This window comes from Euleptes europaea, chromosome 11 (genome assembly GCF_029931775.1).
Source record: "Euleptes europaea isolate rEulEur1 chromosome 11, rEulEur1.hap1, whole genome shotgun sequence".
NCBI lineage: Eukaryota > Metazoa > Chordata > Lepidosauria > Squamata > Sphaerodactylidae > Euleptes > Euleptes europaea.
Window position 1 is genome coordinate 40,076,532 of NC_079322.1, and position 15,152 is coordinate 40,091,683.

A 15,152-nucleotide genomic window follows, 5' to 3' on the forward strand; every position below is an offset into this window, starting at 1 on the left:
CAGGGGTAGCAGTGCAGTCGGCTGTCCCCCAAACCTGCCACCCATAGGCCCTGCCTCACTTTCCCTCATGGCAGAACTGGCCCTGGATGCATGTTGGACAACACTGTAAAAGCAGTCAAATGCAAAAGAGGCAGCTTCCTGTCATGTGACATGTCAGGACACTTCGGGCATATCCGGGCTATAGACTTAAACTCGTTCAACTGTCCCAGAGAACACTGGGGGTTTGTACTAGACATCTTTACCAGAGGATTCTGATAAAATGGGAGATCAGCAATCTTTAGGAAAAAGCATCTTCTGTAGAAAACAGTAGTATAAAACCAATTTGTAGGAGAGATAGGGGAACTTGGTTCTCAAAGTAAAAAAAGAACAAGAGAAGATTTGATAAAAAGGATATTATGCCACTGACCTAACTTTTCAAATTCCAATCTTCCTAGCACCTGTCTTTTGGAGAGACTTTGAGAGACCAGGGTAGATTATAACACCTAAATATCTCACTGGCTGACATCTTACAAGGGACAGGAAGTTTGGGGGAGGCAGCTAAAGTGCTATTTTCAAATAATATAACTAATTGAAATGTAGGAAGATGCTAATTAGTCACAACCATTTCTGTTCTCCAGGCACCATTTTAGCAATTGTACAAATCAAACTCTTTTCTTTACCCTGGCCAAAGTCTCAGACAATTTATCTGATTTATAGAGTAGCTTCAGTGGCCTAAAACTCCTGAACACTGTGAATAAGGGACCAGAAGAACTGATAAGGCAGTTTAGTGCAACTCACTATGCGATATTCAAAAAGAAGCAAGCATCAGGCAGGATCTCTCCATTGGAGTTGCTTATAATGAGCCTATTCACGAAGGCAGCTTTCCAGTTATAAGGGTTATTTCCTTTTAGCAGGCATGTGCACATCTTTAACAAAAAGGAAACAGTTGTATGTTTGTACACTTTCGTTGTTACAAAAAGCAGATGCTGCTTTAAAGAAAATACTGAATTCTGGACATTTCCAAGCGGTCAACCTCAGCCAATCGTTCCATCGAAGATGGGCAATGTCTGCTTGAGATCCACAAAGAGATATAATATATAATATAATATATATATATATATTTATATATATATATATTTACATAGACATACACTGAACGTTGTGCATTGCAAGACTAATGGAGAAATCCACCCAGGATTTGCTGTTGCCCATCTCTGTTCATTTCAATGAGATCTGAGCGATGGTGCAAGCTCCAGAATGAAACAGTGTGACAGAGGTCACTGGGTGGATTGACCCCCAATAGGTTGGATCCAGCCCCTGGGGCTGGATCCAGAGGTGCCCTTCTGCTCGCGGAAAGAGTTCTTCCACTCCCAGAAGAACACTTTTGGATCAAACCCCGGGGTTTGATTCCAACCCAATGAAACTACAAAAAATATGAACAGATTCTATACAAGAATGCTGTTTAAATGGAATGTGTTAAAAATAATATTTAGTAATAAATACTTTATAAAATTCTATATGAATACTAAATTAATAGATCCCGGTTTATTTATTTTTTAAAATTTCACTTTGGTCCTCATGAGTTTTCATAAATCCACTATATAAGTTTTTTTTCCTTTTCTTTTTTGTAAAAAAAAAAAGTGTTGTTGGCTAAAAAGCAGATTCTAACTAAAAGGCTGTTTTTAATTTTAAAAAACCCTCACTAAATATTGTTGTTTTAAAAAATATAAATCCCCCCTTAAGGAGGGTCAGTTGTAGCTTGCTTGTTAGAGAAAAGAAGAGCAGTTACAATTAAACAAATGCTGATTATAAAGCACCCCTGGCAAAAGTGACAGCCCACAATTCCTTTTCCACTGTTCCAAAACAGGGCTGTACGTTGTGACTTAAAACAGCCTGAAGAAGCAGGCGATTAAATTCACCATTGCCAGGCACCTGAATTGCACTAACACAGCTTGTCCCCCACAGGTTGTGTTAGAGGACTATGGCTTGCAGGGGGGAAAATGAGCAAAGCAAAGCAGAACAAAACAAACAAAAATAACTTTTATATTGCCATATAACCCTTTAGGATAAGTATTGCAAACAGCTGTGTCCAGAATTTCCAAAACACTTTCTTTGTTGCACAGTGAAATAGAAAAAACAAACAATCCCCAAGATGAACACTTGTGTACAAATGTGGTCAGGCCTTATATTTTTAATTCTGAGTGAAATGGCTGGCCACAAACTGCGGATGGGAGGTCTGTTTAGATACAGCGTTTGAAATTAGAAAGACGGGACATAGTAGAAGTGCATAAAATCTCGAAGCTTAGCTGTGTTTAAATGGAGAAAGCCTTTTTTCCCAGCTCTTTCTAATGTAGGGTTGCCAACCTTCAGGTGGTGCCTGGAGATCTCTTGCTATTACAACTGATCTCCAGGCGACAGAGACCGGTTCACCTGGAGAAGATGGCTGCTTTGGAAGGTGGACCCTACGGCATTATACACTATATTCTTCCCTCCCCAAACCCCACCCTCTCCAGGCCCCACCTCCAAAATTTCCAGGTATTTCCCAACCTGGAGCTGGCGACCCTATTCTAATATGAAAAGGAAGAGTGCCGATGTGGGAAAGAATTCTTACACATAAGGGAGGAAAGTTCAGGATTATTTGAAGCCTGGAAGTTAAGTATTTAGGCAGCAAGTCTAAGCAGGTTTACTCAGAAATCAATCTCACATTAATCAATGGGGCTTACTAAGTATCTTTAGGATTGAATTAGGTGATAATAATGGTAACTAGGTGTGTAGTGAGCTCCTTCATGTGTTCAATGAGTGCTGAATACAATCACCTGTTAAATGAAGCTAGGATACAATTACACATTGACCACTATGGCTTCACCATGTATTTGCCTGTTATGAGGATGTGCAGTATCTTGTGAAATATCACAGGGGATCTGGGTAGGGGGGTGGGGGAGATGCTCTTTGGTCCAGAAAGACTGAGGTGTCTAGTTTTCCAGGGATCAATCATTATATGGAGAACAGTATAAGTGGACCAGAAGCATGGTAAGATGGCTTCTAGGTTATGAAAGCTTCAACCCCACTAAAGCTTGTTAGTCTTTACACTGTTCCAGGTCTGTTTGTTATTTTCAACCCCTTTAATTGCAGAGCAGGCAAGCTTGCCTGTTTTCACTCTATCCTGTTTTAGTTGAGCACCTTCACTTCTAAATGGTGCGTCAAAATTAATGGGCACTTTCATTTTTAAAACAGATCCACTCTCAGAGTTTAGTACTGGTGTTTATATAAATAAGTGTTCCACAGATAGAAAGGTAACTTTAATGTGGGAGTGGCAGATTTCTTTTAGAATTCGTGATGAAGTTGTTAAGTATCAAATTAATTTGGTAAGAATCCCCTTTCAAAGGAAGCTTTGTTCCTAGTTCAGAGCTTTGTGTGTGTTCTTTCATATGCAGATGGAACACCTGTCAACTGGGCCTCACCATCCATTTTGATGGCAGGGTTATGCCATGTACGTGTTTCTTTGAAACTGCTGAGTTGTCACCCCCATGAAAGGAGTTTCTCCATTCACTTTAAGTGAGACAGTTACACACACACACACACACACGTGTGTATGTGTGTGTGTGTGTGTGTGTGTGTGTGTGTATATATATATATATATATATATATATATATATATATAGGGCCATTTATGTTCTAAAGCTCTGTTTTGTCTTAATTTTGTCAGAGCCCTGACAAAACAGATATAGGCTGTCCATATCACTTGCCATTTCTATTTTTAAATAATGTAGAAGTGCATTCCCCACCCCCCAAAAAAATATAATAGAAAAATATCTTCTATTTCTAGCATTTATACTGTTGGTTCTTTAAGTGAATTAGCAATGGTTACACTGTATTGTATCCTCAGCGTCTTCTCTTCCCTTCCATACTACCTTTCAAAAATCAATTATGTACCTGAATGGTTTACCTCAGGGCCCAGGGTAGGCCAATCTTTTTGGCCATGGGGCTGGAAAAAATGTAACATCTACCTGTGAAGATACTAGAGTGCTGGCAAGCAAAAGCAGGGCAGCAGGGGGAGGAGAGAGGAGGGTTGCTCTTTGAGACATGCTTAGAGCAAGCCAAACCCGAGCAGAGCTGTCTGCGTCCTTGGTACACTTTGGGTGAAAAAGCACAAAGTGAGTGTGTGTGTGTGTGTGTGTGTGTGTGTGTGTGTGTGTGTGTGTGTGTGTGAGAGAGAGAGAGAGAGAGAGAGAGAGAGAGAGAGTCCTCTGCTTGTTATTTTACCTCCTTGCTGTAATTGTTCACATCTAATAAAACAAAAAAGAAGTAGGATTTTGATTCTGCACCAAGGAATGCCACGAAACACAAATCCCAAAACAAAACAAAATTCTAGGGGTTTCAGAAAGTAGCCAACTATCTGTAAACAACAAATCCCTTTGCTTAATGTTGCTTAAATCCCAATAATGCATTTATTTTTGGTGTCTTCAAACCAAAAAGCAGTTTTAATAGTCTTTAGGCATGCCCAGACTCTGCCCATGCTGTTCAACAAGGATAAGATTTAATTCCTGCCTAGAAAGGTGTTCCCTTCTCACAATGTGCTGCAACTCTAAAGCCTTCCTGACATATTCGGGCAGATTCATAACTGCTGAAGAAGATGATGACTTGCTTTGACTGAGGATCAGTTGTCCATAAAATTAATGAGAAAACCCATTCCTGGTAATTAACATTTTCCATCCAGTCCAAACAGTTGGCTTCGTGACATTGGATTCAAGCATGTAGGAAAAAAAAAACTTGCAGTGATTTAATCCTAAACACACTGACTGGGAAGGAAGCTCCACTGACCAGTGATTTCTTTGAAGAGAATGATATAGCATATCTAACATTTTATGTTAGATCATTTCACCATTTTATAGACCATATTTATTTGGAAGGAGTAAATATTAGTGGCTGCACCAGCAGGGACATAGAAACCACTTCCTCAAGGCTTCTTTCCATGCAGATGCAGTAATGGGATCTTGTGCATTGGGCCAATAGCACAACCCTTTTTTGTGCATCTGTCACCCAAGTCCTGCTCCACTGGAAGGGAAGGCGGCTCAGTGGTAGAGCATCTGCTTGGCATGCAGAAGGTCCCAGGTTCAATCCCGGGCATTTCCAGTTAAAGGGACTAGGCAAGTAGGTGATGTGAAAGACCCCCTGCCTGCGACCCTGGAGAGCCGCTGCCGGTCTGAGCAGACAATACTGACTTTGATGGACCAAGGGTCTGATTCAGAAGAAGGAGCTTCATGTATTCATGGGCATGGTTCTTATTAGTGGAACAGCACAGAAAGAAGCCACGTAGAAGGAGCTTCCATTTTGCTGTGGGATGGCTCCCTGTTGAGCATAATCACTGAGTGTAATAAGGCGGCCCAGTCTTTAGCTGGGCTTCCATTGCCCTGGATAGGGGCATGCACTTTCCACATTGCCTGCCAGTACCAAAGAAAAATTATGAACGGACGTAACGGGACTGGTCTTTCTACAACGAAAATCTTATAAGGCTTTCCTTAGCGTTGCTGACATAAGAAGGGCTTCACCTGTGGCTAAGCTGTGTTTCACTTCTACTATTTATTAAAAACTTTAAATCAGGATCATAAAAATAGTGTGTTTTTTTTGTTTTGGAAAGGCAAACCCTCAGTGCAGCTGTGGATAAGTGGCTATTGAAAACAGTGCCCAAGCCAGCTGTTTCTGTGTGAATAGGCTGCGGGCCTGGAGGCTTTTCTTTGACATTAGTGTTTCTGGAGAGTTAAAAAGAAAACGGTAAGAGCAACAAGAAATAAGGAGGCAGAGCTGGAGGCTGAAGGATCATAAGAACATTTTAGGAGCAGAATATAGAGTTGGCAAAGGGAGATGGAAATGTAGATTGAAGAAAGAGAGACCGGAAATTCTGCATTCAAGAATCATGCAACTTTAAACAATTGCACACCCTGTATTTTTTGTTCATTTGCATGGGTTCATTTACATGGGTGATAGGAATAAGAAAAGGGCTTATGGATAGAAAGAAAGACTGATGCCCTGGCAGGCATTGCACCTCTATCTAGGGCTGCCAAGTGCAGCTTGGGAAATTCCTAGAGCTTTGAGGGCAGCTCTGTCCCTGCGGCATTGCACATCCTGCCGAGAAGCAAAGAAACCTGCTTTAAACCAAAATTGCTGAGAATTTAAATTCCAAGCCACAGCATCCCAGATTTCACATGAAATCCTGGGCCTGTAGAGTTGTAGAATATAAACAGCTTTGGAGAAGGATAGAATGAGAGCTGTGGGGCACATTGCTGCGATCTGCTGTTTGCGCCAGTAAATGTGTAGTGCATAGAAAATAACTGCAAAAAGAGAAAAATGGTATGCAAGGCTATGAATGCATTTGAGGGTCTGGTGCTTTTGCAAAAAAACAAACAAAAAAAAGTGTACTTATTACATTGTCAGCCAGGCTTCCTCCATTTATTTATAGCCCAATTACTCCTTGTTGCCTATGTATAACTTGTTAATATTTCTTAAGCCTCATTTGGGCTAACGAGCGGCAGTTTCACATGTTTCTGATGTCTCATCCTGCAATGGTGAGAAAAAAAAACATGACTATGTACAGGAACAGATTGTTTAACAAAAACAAACAAGTAACTGGTACCAGAAAAATGCAGAAAGCACCAAAGCATCTCTCAAGCTGATAGCATAATCATTTCATAACTCCCTTTATTATTACTAAGTATAAAAGACATTTGAATAACTATAAAAATGCAACTCAAGAGTCTTTTGAGGGCTGAAGTGTCTTCCAGATCTGAGGATTACTCTCAAAAAAATTGAATGCCTTTAATAGAAAGGAAATAGGATATTTTATCACTTTTCCCCATAGCAGTTCCCAACAGATAGCTTTTAAAGGATTGGATTCATATCTGTTCTGTGACTTGCAAGCTGGTTGAGGGTGGAGCTTCCTACGACATCGCTGACCGTAGAGGACGTGGTAATTGTGTTATGCTGGATGACTTGTTGCTGGGAGCAGGCTGGGACAGGACTTGCAGGAGGGCTGCTTTCAGGACCTGGAAAAGAGGACAAATGAAGACTCAAGTCCATATCAGTAGAACCCCTCTTCCCTTTTTAAAATCCTGTATAGATTCATGTGGTTAATGGCACAAAATATCTAGGAACTGCAGAAACTGGGTACTAAAACTGGGTATTAAAAACAAGTGTTGGTACCTGCAGGGTTACCTCTGGGTTATCTATCTATATTTTATCCCACTTTTATTCCAAGGAGCTCAGAGTGGCACAAAGGGTTCTTCCTTCCTCATTTTACCTGCATAACAATCCTCTGATGTAGAATAGCCTGAGGAAAAGTGACTGGCCCAAGAGTACCCAATGAGCTTCATGAAGTGGAATTTGAACCCCAGCCTCCCAGACCCTAGTCTGTCCATTATACCGCCCTGGCTTATGACCGAAAGCAAGATCCTTATCTGGAAATGTCCACATTTGCCACTTGAAATGAATGCAGTAAATCATAAAACAGCACTGCAGCACTTGCAAAATATTACCATCTCCCTTGGTGACATGTGTGAAGAATTTAGAGCCGCCCTAGCAGAGTACTGCGTATATTAGGCTGGATCTTGTAATGTGATCGTGGAAGCAAAGCCTAATTCTAGAGCTCAGCCTAGTTCCGCTTGCACAGGACATTGCACAGGGGCTTCTGTAAGAGCCTTGGAAAACTAATGTGACAACTACATTGTCATCTAAACCTTGTGCTATCTCTTTTACAAGCCTTACCAACAAGACAGTCAAATTGACAGCGCAAGGAACACCTGTGACAACTTTCTTGTGTTTCCACTTATGCAAGGGCTCTCACTCGTGTCAAGCTTTGCTGAACAGGCCGCACTGCCCTTAGGCAGCCAATTCAGCCATTCCATGGGAAGAACATTCCTCTGCAGTAAGAGGACCTCCTAAGAAGTTGGCTGGATCATCCAGACCTTCTTGGACTTAAACTATCACTTTGGAACATTATGTAGCCCCAATAGGGTTGCCAACCTCTCGGTACTAGCTCTTTCTTTCAGCTCTTTCTAATGTATGGTTGCCAACTTCCAGGTGGTGCCTGGAGATCTCCTGCTATTACAACCGATCTCCAGCCGATAGAGATCAGTTCACCTGGAGAAAATGGCTGCTTTGGCCATTGTACTCTATGGCATTAAAGTCCTTCCCCTCCCCAAACCCTGCCCCCTCAGGCTCCACCCCCAAAACCTCCCGCCGGTGGCGAAGAGGGACCTGGCAACCCCAGTCTTGGCTTTGCTGCCCATTGGCCACTTGACTAGGCACATAGTCAGTCTGGCTCCCCATCAAGCATACCAGCATACAATTGTTTTGTTTCATTCCAGCTTTACATTTAGGTACATAATTAAGACTATGGCCTAGATCTCACTGAAGTGGGAAATGGGGGGTCAACACCCAGATAGGGCCTATCGATCTCCTGGAATTACGACTGATCTCTAGACAACTGAGATCAGTTCACCTGGAGAAAATGGCTGCTTTGCAGGGTGGAGTGTTATGCCATTATACTCTGCGGAGGTGTTTACCCTCCCCAAATCCTGTCCTCTCCAGGCTATACCCCCAGATCTCTGGGAATTTTCCAGTCTGGACTTGGCAACCCTAGTGGGAAAGCAGTGAGCCAAAACAGGCAGGATCTGTGAATGATCTCCCAAATGAGATTTTTCTTTTAAAAAAACAGGTTAATGGGTCCCAATTCATATTAGGACCAAAACACAGGGAGGGGGGTTTCCTCCCATGGCATGTTTCTGAAATCAGCCTATAATTGCTGCTGGGGTTGGCTATAGGCCATCATCAGGACCTGTATGTTTGGACCAATGGGATAAACGACAGCTCTACAGGTATGTTTCAGGTTGGGAAAAAGGCAGAGGGGAACCTTAACCCCATCCTATCTTGATCTCAACCTGAGGTTGCCAGGCCTGCACCTGGAAATCCCAAGAGCTTTTGGGGAACTCTGTGGTAAAGACCACAGAGATTGGGGAAGTTCCTGGAGTAGTGTTGTTGATGTGGCAACAAGAAGTGATGTCGATGCATCCCTGATGTCATCCTCCTGTTTTCTCCCATTGCAAGAATGGGGGAGAACCAGGGGGGATGGGAAGTTGCCCACTGCAGGGGGCAATTGCAGTAAACCTATCTCTACTGGAATACTGTGTGACTGATTTTTTTTAAAGCATGACAGCTCATTTACAGAACTCCTACCATCACGTATAGAATGACCCGTGTCTCACTACATCACTTCTGACTGCCGATGGAGGTCAGATGCTTCTTCACAATTAAAAAAATCCCTCCATTCAGAACCTAATCAGGCATGAGGCAGATGAGCCATGTGTGTTTATACATATCTACCTGTTTATATCTAAGTAATAGATATGGGGAGGGGAGTCTATTTTCAACAAAAACAGATTATACAGGTAAGGAAAAATAAACCCCAACTTTTACCCACCTTACCTTCCTTTGGTGCTCTGTTGCTTTCTGCTCTTTTCTTCCAGCCTGGCTCACTTCCTGCATTGGAGCTGGGCTGGAAGAAAAGTGTTGAAAGGAATGGAGCGCAATTGAGGTAAAGAGAGGGAGAAAAGCGAGGGTTTAGCCCCCTCACCTGCATGCTTCATTTTTATTAAAAATCAAACATCCCCACAAATCATGGAATCCTTTCTCCCCCAGTCATGTCTAGTGGGGCTTATAGAACACTAGATTTCCATTGAGCCTTGTCCCTAACATAGTTTTTAAACACTGGGAGTTTTATTTATTTATTGCATGCTGGAACATGATACAGTGTATGCTCCACACCTGCGTTCTGAAGTGGTATGATCTGGGTGTAAGTTTGCCATTTCTGTGAGAACCAGGCCAACAATGACTACACAATAACAGCAATTTAGGAATGGATCCTGCCCACTTTGCTGTTGCTGCAAGAGGGAGAAGTCTTTTGTCCCATAAAAAAATATGTTTGAAATCATGGGATCTATCCCGACGGGGAAGCAGCGAGAAGGCAAATGGCTCAAGATTGCCCATTCTTCTTCTTGTTCCAGATGAAAAGCAGGTAGGATCCCGCTCTAACAGTGCACTCCTAGGCAGAGCTACACCCTTTGAAGCCCTCTGATCAATAGACCTAGGTGGGTGCAACTCTGTATAGGACTGCACTGTTAGTGATTTACAGTACCATACTCAACCAACTTACACCCTTTTAGGTCCATTGAAGTCCAAGTCCAACAGAAGAAAGAGAGATGACATTTCTTAGGTGCTACTGGAAATTTCAAATGCTTTTAGGCATCTATACTAAACAAGCATTAGGGATGATTTCTGTAGTTGCTAATATGCTTTGTCACAGGAACTTGTTCTCCATTGTTAAATTACACATTTTTAATAGATATTCTTTGAAGTTATCGTTCAAGAATTCAGAGGGATCAGACAAAAAAAAGTAACATTGCTATGTAATCTGGAATATACAGTGCAATAGCTACTTACTTAGGTATCCTTGTGACTCTTTCTGCATGGCTGTTATTGGACAGTCTTTATGCGTTAACAACAACTGTTTCAACTGTGCTACCTCGTTTTTCAACATGGAAACCTCATTCTAGAAGAAAAGAAATAAATTTACTTTTAAAATAAACATACCTGAGGATGATAATTCCATATACCTCTCACTGTTATAAATACAATGACATTTATATTCAGATTGCATAGGTTTGATTGTTCATCTAATTCTTTTTTTTAAAAAATAGCTGATCATGGGACAAATCCATTTATGGCATAGGCCTTTAAAGCTTGCCATCTGATATCCCATGATTACTACAGTCTTATCAGCATTATCCCAGAACAAGAAATTCAGACCAGTGACATAAGACCTTTATTTGCAATCCAATTAACAACCTGGTTGTATGCGCTGCTGCTCACCACCATCAGCAAAGTTTAGGATCAAACATGAGTCTCAGGATCATCACAGAATGAGCAAGGAGTTCAGGGCAGCGTATATGGTTCTTCAGTACCCATTTAATCCTTACAGCTTTTTATCCTCAGGGGTAGATCAGGCTGAGAACAAGTGACTGGCCCAAGGTCAGCCACTTGAGCGCCTCGGCAGAACATGGATTTGAACTCAGGTTAGCCCAGTCCAACATTCTATCCACACTGGTTCAAAAATGGGGCTTCTTTCTTCAATACTGGATCTGGCACAGTCCACAAGGCAGAAGAAGCCATCCCTACTGCTTTGGCGCAAGTGGGGAAAACCTTCTAGAAGCCTCATTCCCTCTGTATTCATTGTTTAAAAATCCATGACCATAAATCAGGGGTCCCCAACCCTTTTCAGCCTCTTTGAAAGAGGTACTCAAATGTGCACATGGTTATCCTTTGACCTCTCTTCCCCATATAGGTATGTGTTCAGTGGGTACATTCCTGTGAACAAAGACTGGACCAAATATTGTTTCAAAATGAGACTCAGTCTTACAAAAGATTTTTTTCTACTTTAACAAGACAGCTAAAAAGAATACATTCACTTGTCTGAAAATATATGGCTCCATTATTATGGGTTAGGTTTGTAAAGTCAGACGAAATTAATCAGAGATGGAAATAAGACAGAGGATGGTAGCTAATAGAAATTAATGCTTTGACTAATATCTTCCCCACAATCTTAAAAGCTAATTTAGGTTTGCCATGCATCATAGATCACATCTAGCCATTCATTCAGAAAAGACTGTTGTGTATCAGACCTGCCTATTCTTAGATTTTACTTGCAAATATATAATACTGTATAGTACAGCTGGCAAAGTTCACGCTTACAGCTGAATTCCGATTCACTCACCGAGTGATGCCACACTGTGGAATCAAAATACTTTGTGAAACAGAAAAATAATAATTTGGTATAATCGACCAATGTTTATGCAGAAGCATATGTTTGTTTCCCATTGTTCTCTGAGTACAGAGATTTATTTGTTCCTGAATCATTAAAGAGGTGGCGGTGGTTTGTCATTAAATGCTGCCATTTGGCAAACCCCAGCTCCAGTCTGCCTCAGTAAATTTAACAGTCAACAGATTTTCAGGTATACTTAATTTTAAAAGGGCCTTTTACATTTAAACAAATCCTCTCCAGATAAGCATGATATTTTTGCCTGCTATATTAATCTCCATTTACTCGGGAGTTTAAGGAACCCTACAGTCAAGAAAAATCTATAGATTTTCACTCTTTTATTCTTAAAGGTCAGTAGCGCATTAACCTGTAATGATTACCTGGTAAAACAGTGGAAGTGTCAGGAGAATATCGAAGGAGAGGGTTTTTTAAAAAAAATTCTGATGTTCAAGTTGCAATCCATGGGAAGACTGTTTCTCCTGCAATGCTTGTACAGGAGAACTTCTTAGCGGTCTAGGAAACTATTTCTCATGTTCAGCGATGAGATTAGTAAATCCTGTGCTTCAAGAATGCAGCCATTCCATCCCCCCTCCTGCCACTAATAACGGAGTTCATCTGCAGCTTCAGTCATGGATACAAAGGACACTGCAGGGGTTCACAAACGTAGTTAAACAGGTCACCAGCAACTACCTCTCTCTGGTGATTGCCTGCGTTGGCTATCCAGAACACCCCAAGAAATTCCTTCTACTTCCCAAGAGTAAAGTACAGGAGATTTGTCTGACTTCATGCTGGGTAGGACAGAGAGTTGCTGTTCCTCTCCCCAAGTTCTCTGACATACCATGGGAAAGGGAAGTTCAGACTCTTACTTTGTGCTAGACTTTGTAGTGACTAAGAACAGAGAGGAATTCTTGCTGTGCCAAGGCTTGGTGCAAAGTGAATACTGGATCCTTCTGTTTGCATGCTGGAGGAGCAGAGGGTAAGATTGGTGGTGGCTACAAATGATTTCTGCCATTTGCCAGTTGTTTCACTTTAGTCTCTTCGTTGTGATATACTGTTACCCTGGAAGCTAATGCCAATTGAATGCTAATTCACTCATTCTAGGGATTGTACCTTTGTTTATCTGAATAGTTACTAATATTTCAGCGATAACATTCCTATCCAGTTTTCTCTTGCATGTGCTAGCATTCCATGGACTGGGACAATCTGGCATGGATATATTTAAGAAAACAATTGATGCCCTCTGCTCATGTATATTCTTAGCTGTACAGAGCTGTGAATTATTATATGTCATGCATCTTGCTCTATCTGTATTGAGATTAAGGCCCAGTGTCTAGGTGTCATATTCCACAGTAAGAGAGGGTTCACCTCATCAAAACACAGCTTACTTGGCTTACTTAGGCCAAGGTCCTGAATTCAGAATGGAGAAGAACATTAGTTACTGTATGCCCCTTTTAGCTCTTAGCAGTAAGAGTAATTTGTCCTATCACATCCAGCTTCTATTACTTATTGGATTCAGTGGTAGATTTCTGGGTCTGCAGCATTGAACAGGCAGAAATAGACAGAAGACTGCACTCGCAGCTTGAGCTAAGTTATTATATTCCAACTTGCATTTCTACTTGTATAAGATATTGCACACATAATAAACATCTAGTTCTTCCAATACATTTAGCAATATTTTAGCACTATTGCTTGCATAAGTAGAATTGTGCTAAGTGGGCTCATGTTTCTGCTCATGCATCACAGCATCCGACCCACAGGCATCACTGCCTGCTATTTACTAAAAAAACTTTGTGCAAGAGCTACAAAAAAGATTGGCGATACCAAAAAAAGCGGGGGGGGGGGGGAGCTTGTGAACACTGATGCTCTTCTTGGTTAATGTTTGCCAAATGCAACATTTTATTCCTGAATATAAAATAGTACGATTGTAGTCTTAATAGTCTCATGGGCAGCACCCCCATTTTAGGTCAAGAACATTTTGGTAGCACAGCAGTTACCCACGATACAAACAGTGCCTCTGTGTCCTAGGCATGTAGACAGTATCCCGCACCTGAAGCTGCATGTTTGTCTGGGTGAGTTCTTCTGCTTTCTTTTCCAGTGACATCACCCAAACCTTCCTCTTCTGTCTGCAACGTGTGGCAGCTGCTCGGTTTCGTTCCAGAAATTTCCGCCGCCTCTCGTCTGGGTCTTCGTCCACCACTCTCCTTCGACGCCCCCCAGTGGGTTGAGGTGGCTGTATTGTCTGAGTGGGTTGCATTTGTTGGGCTGCTGCTGATACCTAATAAGAAAAATAACTGAAATCAGTTAAGTTACCAGTGCGGGGGGATGACACTGTTGCTGACAGTGAAATAATAAAAATGAAAAAAAAAAAAAAAGACCAGCCTATGTTCTTTGAATGCAGACATTTTGGCAAGATATGAGAATGGCGTGAGTTCAAAGACTTTACCAGATCCCCTTAAATTACTCTTTGACAAACAAGAGGATGTTTTGGAATAACTTTTTTGAATTGCAGCAGGCAGGAAAAAATAGTTTCAACTCCATCTTATTAAAATGTTTCATTTCATTTCAACAGCAGTAAAGAAAGCATTTGATTCAAGTGTGAAAAGATCTCTCCAGTGACTTGTATTCCCCACAAAACAGTAGGAGCCTTGGGGCATTTCATTTTGTTCATAATTTCAAGACATGTTTTCCCCTTCACACTGTACCCAGGCCTTGTTTATATGTAAAGCCACCCTAAGGTAGCAAGCCATTCATTTGCATTAAGTGTTAGCAAGGAATAAATCTAAGGCTGCAGCAAGTTCAAGTCTGGAAATGGGAAACTAAGAAGTCTTTTACTGGCAAATTTTGCAATCGTGAGGGAACCGTTGGCTGATTCAATGACCATGAATTGGTCTCAAACTGTGGGATGAGTGCATGTGGAAGAGGCACGTCAAATCTTTAGATTTGCAGGGAACCCCAGAACGTATGTGGGGTAATGCTAATTAAAAGTGCCTCCAACTCCATCTATCCATGTACATACAAAAGTGATACATAAAGGGAAATTATTCTGTCCTAGCTTTCTTCTTGACTTGCCAGGTTCATATAAGCTGGGAGAATTGGATGTGGGGATACTTCAAGAAAGCAATCCTCCTTATTCAAATGTTCTGATCCCCCTCAGTGAATAGCCCTGCATGGCACTATGCCTCATTAGATTGTATCAGGAGGATTATTCAAGTATGTCTTTGCTATATACCTAGAACTGATATTTTATTGGGGCACCATAAAAGTTCCCAACGGTTGATTGCTTTCCAATTGATGGCAAGCTTGGTAA

At 41.5% G+C, this 15,152-nt stretch overlaps 1 protein-coding gene across 4 annotated transcripts in view; it reads right to left on the reverse strand.

Moving 5' to 3' along the window:
- Positions 1-6,426: 6,426 nt before the first annotated feature.
- Positions 6,427-15,152, reverse strand: part of CREB5 (cAMP responsive element binding protein 5) — a 219,455-nt gene continuing 210,729 nt past the window's right edge. For 3 of the 4 annotated variants that reach the window (XM_056857523.1, XM_056857525.1, XM_056857526.1), the window contains 3 exons: positions 13,893-14,120; positions 10,471-10,579; positions 6,427-7,019 (listed from right to left, as the gene is read on the reverse strand). In XM_056857523.1, coding sequence (XP_056713501.1) covers positions 6,856-7,019; positions 10,471-10,579; positions 13,893-14,120 — 501 coding nt within the window. In that variant the 3' untranslated portion in view covers positions 6,427-6,855. Of the gene's footprint in view, positions 7,020-9,456; positions 9,527-10,470; positions 10,580-13,892; positions 14,121-15,152 lie in introns of all 4 variants that reach the window. The other variant, XM_056857524.1, reaches the window with a different exon arrangement.